Source organism: Felis catus, chromosome C1 (assembly GCF_018350175.1).
Source record: "Felis catus isolate Fca126 chromosome C1, F.catus_Fca126_mat1.0, whole genome shotgun sequence".
NCBI lineage: Eukaryota > Metazoa > Chordata > Mammalia > Carnivora > Felidae > Felis > Felis catus.
Window position 1 is genome coordinate 18,465,434 of NC_058375.1, and position 15,510 is coordinate 18,480,943.

A 15,510-nucleotide genomic window follows, 5' to 3' on the forward strand; every position below is an offset into this window, starting at 1 on the left:
ATAATAGCATAAAGTTTTGGAAGATTATTATGACAGTTTAAACTTTAACGATTTTGTAATCATTTAACAAGTTACCACGGAGCTATAAAACTGATAGTTCTGCGTATTCTTGAGAGGCATTTATAGACTCAGAACAAAATCTGATTTCTAGATTCTTCAGGTAGTTTGCTTTTGTTACCGTGTCTCTGTGATTCTACCCTTCTGAAAAACTGTCTTCAGCAAGTTGAGAGATCAGTTTGGTTTCCAGGTGGTGACAACAGTGTGAATGACACATGCAGAGAGACTAAATGGAATGGAACGGGCCAGCCTTTTAGAGAAATCATCCATTGCTTGCTACTGGCCAGTCAGGAAGGTACAGACTCCATTCTTTCCCTTTGTAAAGTTGACTTGAGCGACACGAAGCCCTTGTTACCACGACAAATCAAGATGTGTGTCTCATGAACGCATTGTGAATCATATGTACACCCCATGTGTAGTGTTTTGAGGGGGGGGGAAGGGTCAGAAACACGGAGAGAGAGAGACAGACAGACAGCCACGGACAGTCATACAGAGAGAGAGAGAGAGCTTCACTGCCACGTCTTTATGTTCTTTTTCAAAATGACTTCAAAGATGGTAAATCCTGTTGAGGTGGTTAAGAGCTGAATTAGAAAAATGGATTAATGGTGGATGTACTTCTAAACTTAGCGTCAACTCTATAAACTGTGTTGATGAACTCTTAAGAATTATTGAAGTTGTGTTTGAAACCATTTCGTGGGTGCTGTTTTGTTTTAACATGATTGCTCCACAGACTGACACTAAAGTAGACGAAGGTTTAGCAGCATACCACATTTAATCAAAAGAAAATCCTTTAACTGGTTGAATTGGGACACATAGGCAAATGCTTAGTAACTGGGACCTTGGCGTGTATGTTTTGGTGAATCCATGACTCATTCATTCAGTTGGTGACTTTAGTATTAGACTATAGCAAACCTAGAGAAGAATAATTAATAGGAGTACAGTGTTCTGAAACCAAGGATTTTTGGTGTTAACTTTTTCCCCCATACTTGCCATACAGTGTTCAATATTCTCTTGATTTGTATGGATGAATTTTATGTCTTGAAAATCAGTACCTTCAAAAGGAACTCAATTAAGAATATAAGGTCTACATACTCAGTATTTTTGTTTTCTCCATTTAGTGGAGTCAGCTGGTTACAGATAGGTCACCTTTAAGAACCGGCTCCAGTGTCCTAGGACTATACTGTGCTCATCTTCTAAGAAGCAGCTGGACCTGAGTCACCTGCCCGGTGTTCTCCAATTGTTGCAAGTGTACTGAATTAACTTTCAATTGAAGTTAAGCCACTTAAGTTGCTTAAAGTATTAGGTCCTATGAGGTTCCTCCTCTGTCTCTTGTATTCGTTTGTTTCTCTTTATTTTTCCTTTTCTTCATCTAGAAGCAAAACGGGAGAGAATAGAATATGTTTGTTCATCTACTATGACAAAGAAAAAAAAGACTACTCAGATAAGTAACATTAAAAAAAAAAAAAGACACCTCAAACATTGAAGAGTATTTGTGCTCTTATCTCAAAGCACGAATTATATGCACTTTGCTTTTTCTAGATGTCACTTAAGGAAAACATTTGAATGGGCTTGAATGAATCATTGAGTATTTATTAAAGGGCTTTTATGAAATAAGCCAAGGATGGCCTGAAATGTTTAGCCGTTGCCTGTGTTTCAGTTTCACGTCTGTGACGTTGCGCTTCTGAAATGTTAAGTTTCTGTGAAGCATCTGTAAAGTGAACCTTGTGGGTCAAACAACACCTGAGGCCTTGGAGTGCCAGGGGAGATTCTGCTTGGTTGATGACCTGATAAAGCTTCTAAGTCACCTCAGTGTTTGCAACTTGAACATTTATTTGAAGTCTGCTATTCCGTTGAGAGGCATTCAAGTTTCTTCTCAAATTTACTTTCACTTGGGGTAAGGACCTAACATGGTTCTCCTTCATGTCAACACTTAATCCTGGAAAAGAGTTTCGTCACCTTTGGTTTTTCAAAATCTAGATAGGCTTTTGGCAGAAACAAAACGGACTATCCACTAGTCCCTAATATGAACAGAAAATTGGTAATCGCGTGCCTGGTTTCACTTTACTTATAAGCCTCTATTAATCAGATTTCTTATTACCAGTCAGCTAATGCTACATAACCGGTTCTGAACCATCAGACTCAAGTAGAGTTTAAAAACCGCCTGTCTCATCTCCTGCAGAATGCTGTGTTAGTGTGCCACTGAAAGCCGTCATGGGTTTCCTTTGCGTACTTTGGTTTAGTTCACTTTCATAGGCCTTATTTGATTTGATCTTCACAGGCAGAGCAGGGCTTATGTCCGCAGTGCAGAGGAGGAAATCCAGAGGCCGTGATTTCCTTAGTCACATAGCTGGTGGATGGATGGCATAACTATTCAATTTGAGACTTTAACCACATCCTTTTGATTCAGTCTTTGGCTCTTTCTTCTCTGCCATGCCAACTTTATCCCTCCTCTAATAAATTTGGAGAGCTAAAAGCTGTTACAATTTATTATAGAAGTAATAGCTGTTACTTATTTTGCTGCCCTCCCTCCATGTTGTTTTAAAGCATCAGTCCCTTTCTTCCCCTTTGTCTAACTCTACCCTGTTCATGAAAAAACTATTTGTGAAACACACAGACGTATGTTGTTATTACCTTACATTTAGGCATTAATCGACCGCTAGTCATAAAAATGCGGATGGATAGGTTTTATAACGTCGGAACAAAACAAGTCTTTTTTTTTAACTTTAAAATGTTGAGATTTGAAAATAAATTGTTTAAACCCTGAACTGTTAGGGTTTCTGGACTGTTGGTAATGTACAGGGTCTTCCCGAGTTGAGCAGGAAATGGAGGGTAGCTGGGAACAGTCGTGAGCTGTGAGCTGGAACGTGAGGGGGCTTGAAGACCAAAGGTGACACGGCTGTGGACCTGCCGGGCCCGTTGGTGATCACAGATGAACAGATGGTCAGGGTGAGGCGTGAAAAGGGATAACTGAACAAACCAAAGAAATGACACCTGGGAAAGGACCTGCTCCGACCTGGATACTTACATGAGTTCAGGAGTCTCACATGAGTTGGGAGTCTCACAGGGTCCACGGCTGTTTAAATATGTGTGCAGCCGGAAGACTGCTCAGCTTTCGTGATTCCAGTCATTTTGTGCTCAGCTTTGCCTTTTCAGACCAAAGTATGCTCAGGAAAGGAATCAGAATTGCACATCAAATCAGATTTTGACTTTTAAAAGTCCTCTTTTAGAGCTTCGGTTCTTACACAAGTCATAGAAAATACGTCTTCTTTTTCTTTGGCTTGAAAGGGAGATGGGCTCTAGAGCTTGGGTTGAGGGGGCTTGGAGTTAGAAAATTTGGACTAAGCAGATCATTAATAAGTCTCTTTGTTTTTGGAATGTAGTCATAAGGAGATGAAGTGCTTTCTAAACCTAAATGGGGGTGTAGGGAGAAAAAAAAAGGAGAGGGACAGAGAAGGAATATGAATAAGACCAAGGGAAATTGATAAGCTGGGATGAGACGAGACGTTGGGGCACACTCTGTTTTAAACATTATTTTCAGTGACAAAGTATTTCACCTCCATGATGCATTAAAAGACATCCTTTAAGGGGCACCTGGGTGGCTCAGTTGGTTGAGTGTTCTACTCTTGATTTTGGCTCAGTTCATGATCTCACAGTTCATGGGCTTGGGCCCATGTCTCTCTGTCTCTCAAATAAACATAAAAAAAGGGTGAGCTTTAAAAACAAAAGATATCCTTTTAAATTCTGTGCGTTTGTGATAGGGAAGGGCTATAATAGTATGTGGGGGAAAAGTTGCTTGAAGCAATATATTGCTTTTTTAACATTTAAGTTTCTTAAGGTTTATCTTTTTAATTATGAAACTTTTCAAACATACACAAGAATAGAATAAACTTCCCCACAACTTCAGCTCAGTTATCAAGATTTTACCCATTTGCTGTGTCCCTATTTTTTCTAATAAGTTTCAAAGCAAATCCCACTGTCATTCCAACCCTGCACCCTTCACTGTATGTCTCCAAACAGTAGGGACATTTTCTTACCCAACCACAGTGCCAATATCACGTCTAGTCTCCGGCATATGATCCAATCTCCCTGGTTGTCTCCATAGTATCTTTTTTCTTTGACTGCTTTCTTCAAATCAGGATCTAAACAAATTCTACTCATTACATTTGGTCGTTATGTCTCTTAAATTTTCCTTAATCTGCAACAGTCCTTTCCAGCCCCCATTTGTGACTTTTTTTCCCTCATGCCATTGACTGGTGGAAATCCATTCCATTGAACTGCAGAACGTCCCAAATTCTGTATTTGGCTGATGGCTTCTTTGTGGTATCATTTAACTTTGTTCAGCAACTCCTCATGTTTCCTGCAAATGAACTTTTTGGTCTCAGAAGTCCTTTATACACTTAAATTATTTGAGGACCTCAAAGAGCTTTCAATTGTGTAGGTTGTATCTGTCAACTTTACTGTATTAGAAATTAAAGCTGAGAAATTTAAAAAATATTTACTAGCTAGAACAATCATGAACCTATTATTATCTCAAAAAATAAGTCTCAAAAAATGTATTTTCCAAAACAAAAGAAGAGTGGCATTGCTTTCCATTTTTGTACATCTCTAATGTCTGCCTTAATAGAAGACAGATTCTCATATCTGTTTCTGTATACGTTACCTTGGGACATCACACACCAGGTAGTCTATGGATAACTCTGTAGGCATGAAAGAATGAGGGTGAAGAAAGTAAGTGACGTGTTAGTATTATGAGAATGGTTTTGACTTTATGGACCACCTGGTGAAAGGGTCCCCTAGACCACATTTTAAGAGGCAGCTGCCTTAAGAGACTTGATTCTAGATTCAGGGTCAACTTTTTTGTAAGGATACCTCATAGATGGTGACGTACGCTCTGTCTTTTATCATTAAGATCACACTGTATTGGGTCATATTATTGATTCTAGGATTCGCTGATGGGTTCAGGCGAGCCACTGTGATTTTTAATAGGGTGGTACCAGTGTTCTGTGGTATTAGTAGCTGTAAGTATCCAATTTTGCCGTCTTTATCAGTGTTCTGTGTATTTTCAGTTTTCCCTAATTAATAGGAAGGAAATGTCGTCATAGTTTCCTCTTGAATTTCTTTGGTAATTGGTTTTTTGTTTTGTTTTTACATTTTTCCACGTGTCCACTTATTTTATCTATCGTGTATCAATTTCTTTTGACTCCTACCTGTTTGACTTGTTGATGGCTTTTTAATGAATTTGGACAAAATTCTCATCTAATACGTATTTTAAGCCTTTCCTGTTCGCTATCCTGTTTTGCCCTTTCTGTGTTGCATCTTACTTTTGGTTATGCTATCTCTTACGTACTGAAGTCATTTTGACTGGTGATCTCTTTCCTCGCTGAGAGTGGACTTCTAGGAAAGTGGAAGATTGGTAGCACTGAATTGGAATCTTGTAGTTGGAAAAGGCTGTATGAATCAGCTGCTCTTGTTCCGTGTTTTACAAAAAGAAAAGGAAGACCTAGAAAAGTTATGGTTTACGCCATGTCTACACAACGAGTGGGTGCCAGAGTTGAGACTAGAGACCGTTTTTTCTCAGTTCTACCACCGTTTCTTTCTTTTTTTGAAATTTTTTTGAAATGTTATTTATTTTTGAAGGAGAGAGAGAGAGAGAGAGAGAGAGAGAGAGAGAGAGAGAGAGCACGAGTGGGGGAGGAGCAGGGAGAGAGGGAGACACAGAATCCAAAGCAGGCCCTAAGCTCTAAGCTGTCAGAATAGAGCCAGACTTGGGGCTCGAACTCACAGACTGTGAGGTCATGACCTGAGCCGAAGTCGGACGCTTCACTGACTGAGCCACCCAGGTGCCCCTCTGCCTGGGTGCTAATAAGCACTTCCGTTAAATTTGGAATGAGAATGGGGGACTTGTCTTTTGCTTAAAAATCAAAGATTTCTGATTTTCTTACCATGAATTTTGTGCTTTGTGAAGGTTCGCGTCTTATTAGAAGAGCAGTGCAGCTGTTGTACTTAGTGGAAAAAGTACTATTTCTTATGCATTTTTACATACTTTAACATTTAGAACCACTCGGAGTATTTAAAGTATTGTTGCCTTCCCAGAGTAGAAAATGATCCAGTTTTGACCACTGTTTTGCCCAACAGGAAGCCTGCTGACCTGCAGAACTTGGCTCCTGGGACCCACCCACCATTTATAACTTTCAACAATGAAGTCAAAACGGATGTAAATAAGATTGAAGAATTTCTCGAAGAAGTCTTATGCCCTCCCAAGTGAGTATCAAAGAAAATGCGCACGGAAGTATTGCCATCTCTTTAAAGTTTGGTCTTTTCTGGCCCTTGGGGCCCTTTCTCCGGATGGTCCTGGGGTCAAACTCTTACAGCAAGCATTAAGGTGCAGTGGCTGGGCTTCCCTTCATTCATTGTAATTCATGCTCCACAGATGTCAGAACTGGCTTCTGTCAGAACTGGCTTCTGGCTCCGCCAATAAGCCTAGATAAGAGCACACACTGAAGGTGGGTTTGAGACGTGGGAGCTACGTTAGGTTAGCTCTGGTTATTTGAGGGGTAGTGGTCCCAAACTGAGAAGTTTGGGAAGGAGAAGAGATGGAGAGAGAGGTTCAGATGGAACCTAGCCAGAATGGCTAAGCAGGAGTGTGGAATACGTTGCTGGGGGATTCCTCATCAGGGCATTTTAAAGGCAGCTGTCTAAAGCTGTCACCCAAGGGAACTGACTCTTCAGACTGTGTCCCTGGGATTCAGTTTTTATTTATGTATTTCTTTGAGCTGTTATAGATTCCCAGGCCCTGCACATTAGCCCACGTGGTTAATGATTTTGAAGTACTCAACTATATTTCCTACAATGTGAGGTACACTTGAGGGACAGATGGACTGCGGTGACAGTTACCCGCATTGCACATGTGCAGTGTTGCATCCTACTATAATCCTGGCGTAGGTTCGATGCGTTATGGATTTCTTTTAGACTTTTCTGGTGCCATCATCCTGAAAACAGAACTGTTTTTCTTCTGGCCTGGGGCTTTCTTGCTAGTTGATCTGACTTTTACTCTCCATATCCAGATAAATTTCCCAGGAATGGGATTATTGGGTCAGAGGGTTCTAAAACAATTGTTTCCTCAGAACTCACTCGCTCATTTATGCTACAACCAAAGCCCTCCGAATACAGTAGTAAGACACAGTTCCTACCCTCAGGAAGCGCGGTCCCTTATGGATGGAGAGGGGGTGGTGGCATGGTGGAGGGAAGTGAGTGGAGGCAGGAAAGGCTTTAGAAAAGAGACAATACCTGGCTTAAGCTTTGATGAACAAAAAGTGGCATCCTGCAGGTGAACGAAGGAGAGAGATGGGCAGTCTAGGCTTTCCACAGCTGTAGCGACGATTTTCATTATTCCTTCTTGTTGTTTTTCTCAGAGGGAACAGACATTAAGATAATAAATAATAGTAGAACTAATATCAAAAATACTCAAGTTTCTTAGCATTCAGTGTTCTGTGAGACATCACAGCTTCTTGAATCGGACCTGGAAAATAAACATTTTCACTTTGCCTTTTATATACAGAAATTTCAGCTCCATTTTGTTTGGGCATGTTCACAGAGATACTCTAACCAGAGATGGTCTTTTCTTTCACTTTAAATAATTTAAAACTTGGAAAACTTTCTAAAAAAAATCAGTAAAGAAAAAAAAAAGTATCTGGAGATCTTTCTGTCCTAAAAGGTTCACAATGTGCTGAATTCTAAGGGTATTTTTTAAAAATCATTTTATTTTTTTTCATCATGCTAAATGTACTCTTTTTTTTTTTTTTTTTGAAATGTTTATTTTGAGAAAGAGAGTGAGAGCACGCATGTGCACAAGTGAGCGGAGGAGAGAAAGGGAGAGAGAGAGGGAGAGAGAGAGAGGGAGAGAGAGAATCTCAAGTTGGCTTCACATGGCACGGAGCCCAACACAGGGCTCGATCTCACAAGTGTGAGATCATGACTTGAGCTGAAATCAAGAGTTGGACACTTAACCACCTGAGCCACCCAGGGGCCCCCTAAGTGTACTCTTTAATCCCCATGCCTTATTCCCGTTATATTCCTTGTTTTTATGCTGTGGTTTATATTCTGAAGAGTTTCTTTTTTTAAATTTTTTTATTTTTTTCAATGTTTACTTAATTTTTGAGAGACAGAGAGAGGCAGAGTGCGAGCAGGGGAGGGGCAGAGAGAGGGGGAGACACAGGATCCAAAGCAGGCTCCAGGCTCCGAGCTGTCAGCACAGAGCCCGATGCGGGGCTCAAACTCACCAACCCTTGAGATCATAACCTGAGCCGAAGTCAGCACTGAACCGACCTAGCCACCCAGGCGCCCCTCTTCTGAAGAGTTTCTTTAAATTTCACTCTGTAGAAGGGAGTATTTTTTGATGTTGCTGATGGCTCTGCTGTTAAAATTAACCAACGTTCAAGTGCCAATTATGTGCCGTGCGCTGTGCATTATGGATTATGTTTGTGGATGATCTCTGTCCTCTCAAAGACTTTATGGAGAAACTGAGGACGAGTAACCTACGTAGCCTGTCCATGGTCTTACAGTCACTGGTGGCAGAGCTGGCTCCAAACAAAGCCGGGCCTATATGACTTCCAAAACCTGTGTTTCCTCTATTTTCTTCCTTCTAGTTTTCTCCTCTTTGTGTTGTTGAGCTTGACTTTTATAAAAGAGGTGAAATGTAAGTCTTTAATTGGATTGTGCTTTAGCGAGTATATAAAATTGTAGGCTAGTTCAAGTTGGGAGGAAGGGCAGGAAAGAAATCAAAGATAGCTTCCTGTGATGAGCCAGTGGGACCGAAGGTGTTTGTCAAACTTAATTCAATGAATCCTGTTTAAGAAATAGGTGAGGCTTAACTTGTGATGAGTTTTTATGTATATGCATTGGAAAAGCACGTTTGGATGGGCAGGGGCTTCCCCTTACTGGGCCCCGCGGCCCCTACTGTGAGGTGCTGATGAACAGCAGAGTCTCTGTTGGGCACAACTGTTTCTGGAAGATGAGCAGGAGGAGGAAGGAAGCTCTTTCCCGGCCACCACGGGCATCCCTTTCCCTTCCTGTGGTGTTCTAGGGCGTTCAGGGACTGCCCTGGCTCACTGCCCTTCCCCTCAAGGACAAGAAGGTCTTTAGTCCTCAACTACTGCTGACCCTCCTCACTCCCTGATTGAGAGCCTTCGTGTTTCTAGACTGGATGAAGAGAAAAGGCAGAGGAGTTGCCCAAGCTGGCAGACCAGGAGCTAGCATTTCTAATAACATGTTTTTGGCATTTGATGGTACTGAGAACAGAGTGTTTTTATGCGAGCACTTCTGATTCGATCATGACAAATATAAATACAGGCAACTGCTTGTTCTAGAGTTGTTTAGAGTTTAGAGACTAGTGAAAAGCTTAAATCCAGGAATTTTTTTTTTTTTTTTTTTTTTTTTTTTTTTTTTTGCTGGTCTGTGTAACCAGCATACATAGAAGAAACTTTCTCTTTCTTTTCCTCTGGGGAAAGTATTTATAAATATAGAACTAATTCCCCTTGCTTGAATTAAGGAACTACTTTGCCAAAAAAGCTTTCAAAAAAGCTTTGAAACATGGGAGTTTTAACTGAAGCAGACCGGTATACTTGGCTAACTTACTGATAAAAAAAAAAATAGAAGGGTAGGGGAAGTTAGATAATTTTGGAGATGAGCTCTGTAAAGGGTTATTAATGCTTTTTTTTTTTTTTTAATGTTTGTATATTTTTGAGAGAGAGCGAGAGAGAGCAGGGGAGGGACAGAGAGAGAGGGAGACATAGAATCCGAAGCAGGCTTCAGGCTCTGAGCTCTCAGCACAGAGACCGACCTGGGGCTCGAACTCACAACAGTCGAGGTCATGGCCTGAGCTGAGGTTGGCCGATCAACCAACTGAGCTGTCCGGGCACCCCTAATCCTGTTTTTGTTGTTTTTTTTTTAAAGTGAGAAATAACAATGAAAGTTGAATTTACAGGGATAATTTAATGTGTTGTATACTCAGACTTTATTCTTATATTCACATGAGAAAGCAAATGCCTGAGATCTTTCCTAAAAGGATGGGAGTATTCTTAGCTAGTCTTACCATTCACAGTCTGTGATGTAATACAGAATAAAGGACTGATCTGAAAGTCTTTGTACCCTGGATGCTCATCCCCATGGTGTTGCTGACAGGTAGCCTTTTGTTAATTACTTGCCTTCCTTTTTTTAAAAAAAATTTTTTTTTTAAATTTTTTTTTTCAACGTTTATTTATTTTTGGGACAGAGAGAGACAGAGCATGAACTGGGGAGGGGCAGAGAGAGAGGGAAACACAGAATCGGAAACAGGCTCCAGGCTCTGAGCCGTCAGCCCAGAGCCTGACACGGGGCTCAAACTCACGGACCGCAAGATCGTGACCTGGCTGAAGTCGGACGCTTAACCGACTGCGCCACCCAGGCGCCCCTAAAATTTTTTTTTTTAACGTTTATTTATTTTTGAGGCAGAGAGAGACAGAGCATGAATGGGGGAGGATCAGAGAGAGAGGGAGACACAGAATCCGAAACAGGCTCCAGGCTCTGAGCTGTCAGCACAGAGCCCGACGCGGGGCCCGAACTCACGGACTGTGAGATCGTGACCTGAGCCGAAGCCGGTGCTCAACCGACTGAGCCACCCAGGCGCCCCTACTTGCCTTCCTTTTTGTTAAATGTTGAAATGAAGGTTCTCAGTCGAAGTTTTGCTTTATCAAGCTGTTTGGGAAAGTGAATAATGATGAATTGTTAAAATCCAGTATTTGAGGAAATGCAAAATGAACTGGCAACTGATTTTGGACCTCCTGGTTTAGAATTTGCTTTATCTTTCAGAGACCCCAATCTGTCCTAAAACAAAAGCAAAAACAATACTTGGAGACAGGAAACCTGGGTTTTAGTTTGGCAATACTTTTAACTAGTCTAGGGATTTGGGGACCAAGAATGTAAGCTTTCTGGAATAGAATTTCCTTTTAGGCAAAATGAGAATTTGAGGTGGTCTCTTGTAAGTATTCTATCGATTAAATAGTACAAATTTAATGGTTTGTCTTAGAGAAGAGTAGGGTATGCCTAACCTGCTTTAGAGGACAGTTTTTATTTTTTAAGAATCACAACAGCATCTGTTTTCATATGGTTAAGGATATGCTGATTGCAAATCCTTCTTCATTCTTCCCTGTTAATTAAAATAGGTCTTTAGTAAATATGCCTCTGTGCGCTCATCATTATATCCCCTACACCTAGAATAATGCCTGACAGTGCAGGCCCATAATAATTAGAATAAATGAATATATGTGAGTAATGAATATATAAATGATCTACAATTTAAGCCTACCTTCACGCCTCTTATTTTGAGAATTAGGAAGTGAACTTTATTAGAAAAAGTAGGTACAGCTAAATATTGGTGGGGAAAAGAAGAATAATTATGGAAACTTGGCTAGAGGAAAACATAGATGTATTGAAGAGGCACGCAGGTTCCTTGCGCTATTTTTTGTTTGGAACGAATCAATGAAGTTACTGTATTACAGGCAGTAAAAACATTTAAACTGGAGGCTGTTGTTTTTATACTCGAGGGGACTTCAGGGAGGTGAACCTGGAATTAACTCTTTCAGCCCAAGGGGGGGGCAAAAAAAGAGAGAGAGAAAGAGAGGGTAAGGTTTTCTATAGTTAAGAGGGAAAAAAAAAATTACTATATATTATTAATGTAGTATACATTATACTGTATGAAATTCATCGTTCATTGAAGAATTTGTTCTGTAAATATTTCTGTTTATAAGAGAAATCTTTAAGCTTCACAATTGAGAGTTAGTAAAATGAAAGACAAATGGAGCCTGTGAGTATTCAGTAGATACTTTATAATCTCCTTACCCATGTAGTCCTCTGTCCAGATTTAAAAATTTTTTTTTTTCCAACGTTTATTTATTTTTGGGACAGAGAGAGACAGAGCATGAGCGGGGGAGGGGCAGAGAGAGAGGGAGACACAGAATCGGAAACAGGCTCCAGGCTCCGAGCCATCAGCCCAGAGCCCGACGCGGGGCTCGAACTCCCGGACCGCGAGATCATGACCTGGCTGAAGTCGGACACTTAACCGACTGCGCCACCCAGGCGCCCCATGTCCAGATTTTTAGATGTACCTGTCCTTGATTTCAGAATCGCAGATGTAAAAAAATATGAATATAAAAGCTAACCAGAAATGATAGCTTGCAAGTAAATTAAATTTCTACCTAAAAATACCTCACCTTCATTTTTAATTTTAAAGAAGTGGAAAGACCGCATTCTAAACTAACTGAGGAAACCGAAGTTCGTAGTTTCATGTCAGGTTTTTTCCAAAGTCTTACTCCCCCAGGCCCACTTTCCAGGGAAATTTGGCAGGGCCTTTGAGGAGATGAATCTGTCTTCCTACTGGGGTGCTGATGGTCTGAATTCCTGTGGCCGCCAACTCCCTGTGTGCGTGCGACTCCGCCCAAGGGAAGAGGGAGGAGCTGAGCCTTTTCACATGTATTTTCCAATTTGAGCAAGAAATGGACACTGAGTATGTGTGTTTGGGATTTAAATATGCAAAATACACATCTGTGTGTGTGTGTGTGTGTGTGTGTGTGTGTGTGTGTGTGTTTAAAGCTATGTGTCATGTCAAAGTAGACCAACTTTGTAACAACACAACAGAACGCTTGTTAGCAAAATTATGGGCAACTTCTCTTCCTGTTGCCCAGTGCCACCCTTACAATGTCTAATACAGGGAAGGTTTTGGAAAATCCCGAGCGTGGGATTGAAGTGAGTGGCCCGCTTCCTGCTGTTTTTGTCTTGACCAAAATGCCTGATCTTTCCCGCTGTCGGGATTCTCTGGCACTGCTGCATGGGGTGGTTCAGGGCAGGGCACACACCAAGAATCTGGTTGGCATCTCTGTTTTGAGAAAGCTCCGTAGTTAAAATGTGGCTGGCGCAAGCGGAGGAGGGGACTTTTTAACTTGACGTAACACTGGTTTCTTGAAATTCCTGTCCAGATAGCCAGCCACACATCACTAGCGGCCACCCTACTGGGAAGTTCAGATATAGAATACTTCCTTCATTACAGAAAGTTCTTTTGGACAGTGCCGCTCTGGAGCTCTCTTTCTAAGACCCGCATTGGCTTGGCACCCACCTCCGAGCAAGCAGACTGTTTCCCCAGCGTTCTAATTTATAAAATGGAAGTGAGCGCGGATGCCCTTTGCTTGCCAAGAATATTAATATGCGAACAAAAACACTGTGCAGAGCTTTGTTTCCTAAGGAAAAAACACATCTTAAAAATACCATGGAAAACAGATGATGGCATTTCTTAGAGTCATAACTGTTAGAAGATGTCTAGTAACTGCTAGCACGATGGTTTGTGGATTGAGAGAACTCAGCGCTAACAAATCTCTGGAGGATCTTTCTAATCCTTTATCACCTTTTCCCGCCAGGTACTTGAAGCTTTCACCAAAACACCCAGAATCAAATACTGCTGGAATGGACATCTTTGCCAAATTCTCTGCATATATCAAGAATTCAAGGCCAGAGGCTAATGAAGGTAAAAAAACAAAACAAAACAAAAAAACCCCACAGACGATTGGATTACCACTGCAGATAAACAAACCAAAAAACCCCCTCGAATAAATCCGAAAAATCCCGTTATACGGTGATTATAAATGGTTACTTTGGAGTCCAGATGGTCCCATTAAGTGTTAAAAACTGGCTTTCCAAGTTGATGAGAGGTTGTCGTTTCCCTGTCTGGGGCTAGTGGTACAGCGCCTGCCATACAGTGGATGTGTGATAAAATGTTCCTTGAACAAATTGTTTTCACAGTCTTCTGAGAAGTTACCATGAAGGGGAACTATGCAAAGACTTAACGGTGCATCGGAAACCATGGATTCTGTGGTTGTGGTGGTTTGGAATAGACTGCTTTAACTTCATTTAAATTATTACTAAATCTTTTGTTTATTCTTGGGTGCTGGCAGCCTAAAGTCAGCCTGGATGGATTTTGGTGATACTTGTCCTTCTTAAATTTTTTTTTATTTTTACTTTAAAAAATTTTTTAAGTAGGCTCCATACCCAGCATGGGGCTTGAACTCATGACCCTGAGATCAAGAGTTACGTGCTCTTGCCACTGAGCCAGCCAGGTGCCTCTATGATAATTATCCTTAAAGAGCAATTTTGGGAGGGACTCTTAAGAGGGCATTTATACTGGGGAGTATAATTCCTAATTTCTTGCATCCTGAAATAGGATTTTAGTTTTAAGTCATATTTTCATGGTGAGTACTGTTTAGGGTAGTACAGATATAAATTCCTTCTTTTATTATTATTTATTTTTATTTTTATTTTTTTAACGTTTATTTATTTTTGAGACAGAGAGAGACAGAGTATGAACGGGGGAGGGTCAGAGAGAGAGGGAGACACAGAATCTGAAACAGGCTCCAGGCTCTGAGCTGTCAGCACAGAGCCCGACGCGGGGCTCGAACTCAACGGACTGTGAGATCATGACCTGAGCCGAAGTCAGACACTTAACCGACTGAGTCACCCAGGTGCCCCCAAATTCCTTCTTTTATTTATTGAAGGACACTATCTTATTTCATTTACCGAAACTATATATGGTGAAGGGAGGTCTTTTTGAAAGAGGGCCCATTTAATGAACCTTGTCTTAACTACACCATTCAGTAATTTTTCTTTTTCTTCTCTTTGAGAGGCATCAAAGCATCCAGCATCATTCTCTCTGGATAAAACTCTGTGGAGAGAACGTTAGTGTTTATTAATTAAAAGTAATCACAATACCCAAAACGCCAGCTGCTAAAGACACTTGAATCCATCGTAGTTTTAGACAGTTTGGTAGCCTGGGTGTGGTTCTTTTGGGTAGAAGTTTATGGCTACAAATGAACAAGAACACCAAAGGGGGGAAATAACAGTGCTGGTTAAGCAAGAATAAACATCTTTTAAAAAGTTGAAACACTTGCTAATTTTCTGATGTTATTTCAGTAGGCAGAGTTCCAAGCTATTCAGGCTTTTTTTTTTTTTTTTTTTTTTTTTTTTTTTTTTTTTTTTTTTTTTAAATTTTTTTTCAACGTTTATTTATTTATAGGACAGAGAGAGACAGAGCATGAAAGGGGGAGGGGCAGAGAGAGAGGGAGACACAGAATCGGAAACAGGCTCCAGGCTCTGAGCCATCAGCCCAGCCCAGAGCCTGACGCGGGGCTCGAACTCCCGGACCGCGAGATCGTGACCTGGCTGAAGTCGGACGCTTAACCGACTGCGCCACCCAGGCGCCCCTATTCAGGCTTTTTAAAAAATTATTATTATTAAATTTTAAAATTGCAGCAGTTTATAATTTAGTATTGAATTTCAATGGTTTCTGGGATAATATTCACTGCATGCGATGTTTTCCTACAAAGGGAGGGAGGGAACAGTCTTAGTGTCCAGCCCTGGCTTGTAGCTATTAAATGT

General features: G+C 40.9%; 1 protein-coding gene across 1 annotated transcript in view; it reads left to right on the plus strand.

Annotated features, from left to right (window-relative positions):
- The window catches only part of CLIC4 (chloride intracellular channel 4), a 66,607-nt gene that overhangs the window by 40,419 nt on the left and 10,678 nt on the right, over positions 1-15,510 (plus strand). The window contains exons 3-4 of the mRNA XM_023258315.2: positions 6,193-6,318; positions 13,500-13,606. Coding sequence (XP_023114083.1) covers positions 6,193-6,318; positions 13,500-13,606 — 233 coding nt within the window. The remainder of the gene's footprint in view (positions 1-6,192; positions 6,319-13,499; positions 13,607-15,510) is intronic.